We start from the raw sequence: 6,393 nt of genomic DNA, 5'->3' as shown, positions 1-6,393 counted from the left end.
AGTTCAGAAAACAATAATGAAAATATTTTATCCTAACCATGGTTAAGTATATTTTTAGGCAATTAAATCTAAAACATTAAAACAAAAATAAGAGATGTGTCATCCGTTCAAATAAGAACTTGAAGAAATGAAGACAATAGAAAATGGAAGGGAGTTGAATTCCCTAATTTTACAGATCTAAGTAAAATTCTCCACAGAGAAAGTACCAAATAGCCCACTTGAAAATACCAGAAGATAGAATATCTTTTTAAAATAAATAACAGTCGACGAATTTTTTTGAAGAGACAAGTTAACTAAATACTTTTCTCTGCAACTTTGACCCACACACGAACCAGTAGTAACTGGTTCCATTGCCTCGAGAGGAATTGGAATTGGGCTAATTAGCAAAACACGTTCAATATCTAACTATTTGATTCATTAGATACAGCTAAAATGACAGCGACTAATTTCAGCATCTAGCAATTAAAAGAATTGCAGTCGTATGTTCAGTTACCATCATCAGTGCAAAACAAATACACATGAATCCAGCACATAAAGGATGCTGATGCTTGTTTATTTTCATAAAAAGACAACTTCTAACAACCAGTAAAGCAACTCATCCTTCGTTTGAGCCCATTATAAAGCATTTTCACTATGACAACTTCTCATTGTGATGAATTATCCAAAACTGATGAAGGCTGAGAGAAGTCAAACATGTGAACCACACATCCAACAGTGAGAAAAATGAAAAGTTAAGTATAAATGGGAATGAAATGGACACGCAAGTTATTTCCCTTATTTTGCCTGAGGGTGAGATGCAATAAAATCAACAGCTAGATTGATGGAGTTGATCTTATCAGCTTCATTGTCGGGAATCTCAAATCCAAACTCTTCTTCAAGGGCCATCACAACTTCTACGGTGTCTAAGCTATCCAAACCAAGATCATTTTGGAAGTGAGCATTTGGCGTAACCTGCGAGAATAGATGAACATCACAAAGGCATATTGTGCATAAATTAGTCCCAGAAGCTTTAAAACAAGAAGGAACCTAATTAAAATCTGAAGATTCTAATGTTTGGTCCGTGCCTAGATTGAACACTATAATAGCAGTCTACAAAGACTCGCTGTCAGCGAAAAGGGAATGCATTAGGCATGTCCCACCATCCATATTAAAAAATAAGGCAACAGTAAAAGCTGTTAAAATACTAGGGTTAAGTATTGGTGGAATCACCAGCGCCAACATAGGACACCAGCACCAAAAACCGAGAAACAGAGACTGCCACTCCAGTAACCTGCAGGTATGGAGTACTAGTAGGTCGGATGGGAGGGGGAACAAATGCAGAATAAAAGAAGAGAACTTGCTGCTCAACATACCTTTGACACCTTTGAAACTGTAAATTTTTGGTTTTTTTTTTCTTGATACGTCAAAATTCATGTATACCGCAAATAGGTGTGTCAGAAGAATGGACAAGTAATTACATTACTCGATGCAGGTCATCCATGGTATCTGACTAGTTTGATAGCTATCTATATCACTTTCTTTTGTATTGACACCAAAAATACAAGTGAATAAGAAGGATTATAAATGCCTTCTACATCATTATTTTATTTCATTCATTTCATAACTGACAAAAAATACATAGTGGTGATGATCTCAGGCTTCCCTCCTATCATATAGGTAATTTAGAAAATTTCCTTTCCACTAGTTTGTTGATTTAAGCTTAGTTGGTTTGAGAGTATTTACAAGTTATTGAGGTAAAGAGCTCAAGTCTAACGGGCAAAGATATCAGATTTTTAGGTGAGCTAACAAGGTATAATAATTACGGCAAGTATATTGTTTTGCAAGAAGAGATGGAAAGTTAGAACCTAAAGCACCTAAAGAAATGATAATATTCCAGTTAAAACTAAGTTTTATCCGAATCACAAACCACAACAAGGCCAACATAGGGAACTCTTGAAATATTACCAATTTAACTTGTTAGCTTTGTTAATTTTGTCATGGCTGTTCAACCGGTACGTATCAAAAGAACATAGATACCACTCACAAGGAAGATTTGGGGTTCTCTAGGACAGTCATTGCTTCACACTTGGGCCAGGGAACTTTCACCTGCTTTCCCGGTAATCACTCTGGTCCTTCTTATTTGTGATGGAGGCACAGAGTAGAGTATCTCATTTAATTTGCTCACAACGCGTTGATCTCCTACAGGCCACATACTAGACAACTCCAATACCTTTTCAGAACGGTGACATGGTTCCAAGTTGTCAATACATGTAATTCTGGACTGGTATCAGTGAAGGAGGTACAAGATATTCAATAACATGCAAGCATCATGGTTCTAGGGTGGCAACACCATCAGTGATATTCCTAGACCTACTACTCGGGGAAAATTTTGAGGATCTTTAAAAACCAGTAATCAAGAAGTCCGGTTGGAAGAGACAGTTCTCATCTAAGTTGGAAAAATAACCCTACTAATTTACACCATCTAATAACCAAATAAGTCACATGTTATTTTATATGCTTATTAAGTTAGTATCTGATAAGCTGGAATACATAATGAGAGCCTTCCTGTAAGAAAAGGAGGGGAATAGAAGTATCATTTGATAGAATGGAGAAACATAACAATTCCCAGAAACAAAGGGTAGAGATCCGAGAAATATCTACTTTTACTACAGCACTCTTGCAGAAGTGTTTGCTGAGATTTGCTTTAAGAAACATGGTTTATGAAGAATCTTAAACATGGAGCAATATGAAAGACATGGTTTACTGAGGAAGTTATGAAGTCCTGCCGGGTAGCTTAAGAGAGTGCGTCGTGAAGGGCGAAAAACACGTTCTTTAAGCACATTTACTGTACTGCGAGTAATGGTGAGCAGACTCGATCATCTTTGAGAAGATGTGTGGCGTGGAGGAACAAATTGATAGGAGACGTTTCCGCAGGTGTATAGTTTGGTGAATGATAGAGACTATGTTACCTAACTATTTGAGAAGGAACAGCCAGGGAATCATACGGATATAAATTTAGAAGAGCTTTTCATGGTTGGGATTAGGAGTTTACTTAAACACCCAACACGTGACGTGTAAGGTAAACAAGAAGATAGGATGGAACAGAATGGAAAGGGGGTGAGGTCATTCTTGGTGAAATCTTGCTACAAGAAAAGGGAAGGGGATCAAATGTAAGAGCACTTAAAAAGAAGGCTCCTTTTGGTGTGCCATGAGGGACACAATACGACTGGTAGACAGTTTTAAGGAAAGGAGAATCTTGATGTGTGAAACAAAGAGGTGGAAAACAATCAAACATAAATCACAGCTCACTTATTGAAAACTCAGTACACAACTATGGAACCTTGTATGTTCTATATTTGATGCTTTGCAGGTGTTCCTGAAGACAGAGACTGACACAACAAGATGCAGAAGCTACTGAAGATTAGTTTCTATATAGATGATTTGGATAGGTCATTAGTTGATTGAATGCCAGCCTCCACATGCACATACTTTTAACAACAACTTGTTGCATGATACAACAACAACAACCCAGTAAAATCTCACTAGTAGGGCCTGGGGAGGGTAGTGTGTACGCAGACCTTACCCCTACAACAAAGGAGTAGAGAGGCCGTTTCGGAAAGATCCTCGGCTCAACAAAACAAAAAGACAAAAGGAGACAATATTAACATGAAAATAGGAGACAATATCGCATCATATGAATGATAATTATTGGATTTATCAACAAAAATAAAAGTAGCTCAGGACGAGTTTAAAAGATCATACTCATTCAGAAAGAACATCGCCGGGAAGTATGATGGAGGAAGAGCGTCCAATACATGGTAAAAGCACGAGCTTAGGCCAATGATGTGACACGAAGAAAGAAGCATCTTAAGTCCTCCAGGTCAATACTTGGACATATAAGTGATAATATTTTCGACTTCCCAATTCTGGTTCCCAAACTTGAACTAAGAACAACTACCAACCGGACACAGACGCATTCTTGCTTCCTAACTTCCTCCATTATACTTATCCTGTTTATTTCCCAGCTTTCCAAATTAATTCTATTACAAAACTGCCGTATTCTAAAAGAAACAATCCATTAATCCTCAATTCCTCACCAAAAAGAACGAGTGGAAATTAAACGTAGATCATTTCATTTCTAGCTCAAAAAGAAAAAATCATCAGCGACTTGTACAGCGGTAAACATAAATGGACCAGAAATCGTACAAAACATGAACCTAAAACGTATTTCACTAAAACCCAACAAAAACCCTAATTTTCTAGCTCAAAACCATTGCCTAAAAAGGTAAAAAAGCAAATAATGAAACGATATTGTTACCTTGGAAGGATCAACTTTCTGGAAGTTTTTGACACAGTTGATAACACGATCAGTGACTTCAGACTTGTCGAGAAAGGAGCCACTCACTTCCTCCGAGAAATGGCGTCTGAATACCTGGGTAAATGCCACTCCGATGAGCCTTCTGGGGTCGCCAATATTATCCCTTATCTTTGATACTAGGTATATTTTGATCCCTCAAATATAACTCTGAGCATATTTAGTCCTTTAAGTATGCTAAAATAGAACATCTTTAGTCCCTTATCTTTGAGGGTAGGTCTATTTTGGTCCCTCAAATATAACGATGAACATATTTAGTCTTTAAGTATGCTAAGGTGGAGCACATTTAGTCTTACTGACAGAATTTGTTCAAAAACTAACGGTGTTAACCAACTATGATTCATGAAACAAATCTTCAGCTTTGAAGAAATACATTTCCTCTCCTTTTATTACTTGGGGTGGTTATAATATTTTCGATAAGTAAATTAAAGCGGGAAGCGATAGATTCTGTCAGTGAGAATAAAGGTGCTCCACTTTAGCATACATAAGGGACTACATATGTTTGAGACTAAAGGTGCTCCACTTTAGCATACATAAGGGACTACTATTGGGCCGCTTCTGCGGCTCCGCCCACCAGCAACTTCAGTTTCGTTAACTTTAGAATTCCAACCTATCAATTCAGGTTTGATTGACTTAAATTTCGGATCCCAGCCGATCTTAGCTAATTCTTTCAACTCAAGGCTTCTAAAATGAGAATGTTCTTTTCAAATCAACTCCGAACTTCCCGAAGTTCAATTCCGACCACACGCGCAAGTCATAATACCTGAAATAAAGCTGTTCATGTCCTCGAACTGCTGAACGGTGCGCTAGAGCTCAGAATGATCGGGCGGGTCGTTACACTACTGTATCTCGAAGTTCTGCAGAAGTTGAGTGTAGAAGCTTGGCAACAACTGTTGCTGAGCTAATTTGGCTTCATGGCATGCTAAAAGAGGTTGGAGTTCATATTAAACAACCTACTGATACTCACAGTGATAGCAAAGCAGCTATTTAAATAGCCGCTAATCCTATCTATCATGAAAGGACTAGCACATTGAAATAGACTGCCACCTTGTGAGAGAAAGAATCCAACAGGGTCTTATTTCCACAAAATACATTCCTACAACAGATCAACCAGCAGATGTTCTTACAAAAGGGTTAACTAAAGTTCAACATGAGTATTTGAAGTCCAAGCTATGAATGCTTAATATTTTTCCACCACCTAGCTTGAGGGGGAGTGTTAAATAAAGTAAGGGTAAAATAGTCCTTGTATGGAAAGGTTGTTAGAAGTTAGTTAATCTTGTTAATAGTTGTTAGAAGAGTTAGTTAAGTTAGGATTAAGAGTCAGTTAGATTGTTAATGGAAGTCTTAAGGAATAGTTATATATACATAACATCACATTGTAAACTTGAACTTTGAAAGAAATAAAATACTCTCCACTAACTCTCTCTCTATCGTCTAATTCATCATCTTCTTCTTCATATCAGTTATGTTTCTCCTTCTCTCTGTTCTTCTTCTTTCTTCTACTGTATTGATTGATAATTCAATCAAGTGTTCATCTTAGCTTAGTGAACAATTTCAAACCTGCCTGCATCAGCTGCTTCGGGTTGGTTATTTGTTAGCACCGATTTAGCTTACGATGTGTTTGTAAGCCCTCGGCCAAACGAGTATTTTTCAGAAAGCCGACAAGGAATTCCATTAATAACTGGCCGTTTTGATCCTTTGGAACAACTCGATGATAGTACATCGTTTTAGGAGGCCCTAATGACTATAGATCGGGTGTTCACGGCCTAGCAGTACCTAACGTCATTTTTTTATTAATATCAGCAGTTCATCCAACGATAAACTTAATCTGATTATAGAGCTACGACCTAATCAAACCCGAACGAACAAAATGTTGAATTGAATCGTACCAGTCTCTACTGGGGTTATTACTCATTTTTATTCATAAGTTTGGGTTGAAGTGCATTTCAGTGTTATCGATGTCCGTTTGGGATTCCGAGTCTGGGAGTAGCTCCGTATGGTGATTCTGAAGTTGGGAGCGCGATCAGAAGTGAATTAGG

The 6,393-nt window shown here is 37.6% G+C and overlaps 1 protein-coding gene across 1 annotated transcript; it reads right to left on the bottom strand.

Annotated features, from left to right (window-relative positions):
• Positions 1-417: 417 nt before the first annotated feature.
• Positions 418-6,077, bottom strand: LOC109209981 (acyl carrier protein 2, mitochondrial-like). Its single transcript, XM_019373352.1, has 3 exons — positions 5,969-6,077; positions 4,298-4,473; positions 418-951 (listed from the first exon to the last, which is right to left on the bottom strand). Exons 1-3 carry the CDS (start codon positions 6,075-6,077, stop codon positions 775-777), a joined length of 462 nt encoding a protein of 153 aa, XP_019228897.1. The 3' UTR covers positions 418-774.
• Positions 6,078-6,393: the final 316 nt, after the last annotated feature.

Source organism: Nicotiana attenuata, unplaced genomic scaffold, assembly GCF_001879085.1.
Source record: "Nicotiana attenuata strain UT unplaced genomic scaffold, NIATTr2, whole genome shotgun sequence".
NCBI classification, from domain to species: Eukaryota; Viridiplantae; Streptophyta; class Magnoliopsida; order Solanales; family Solanaceae; genus Nicotiana; species Nicotiana attenuata.
Note: the sequence above shows the minus strand (reverse complement) of the source record. Positions and strands in the feature narration are given on the sequence as shown.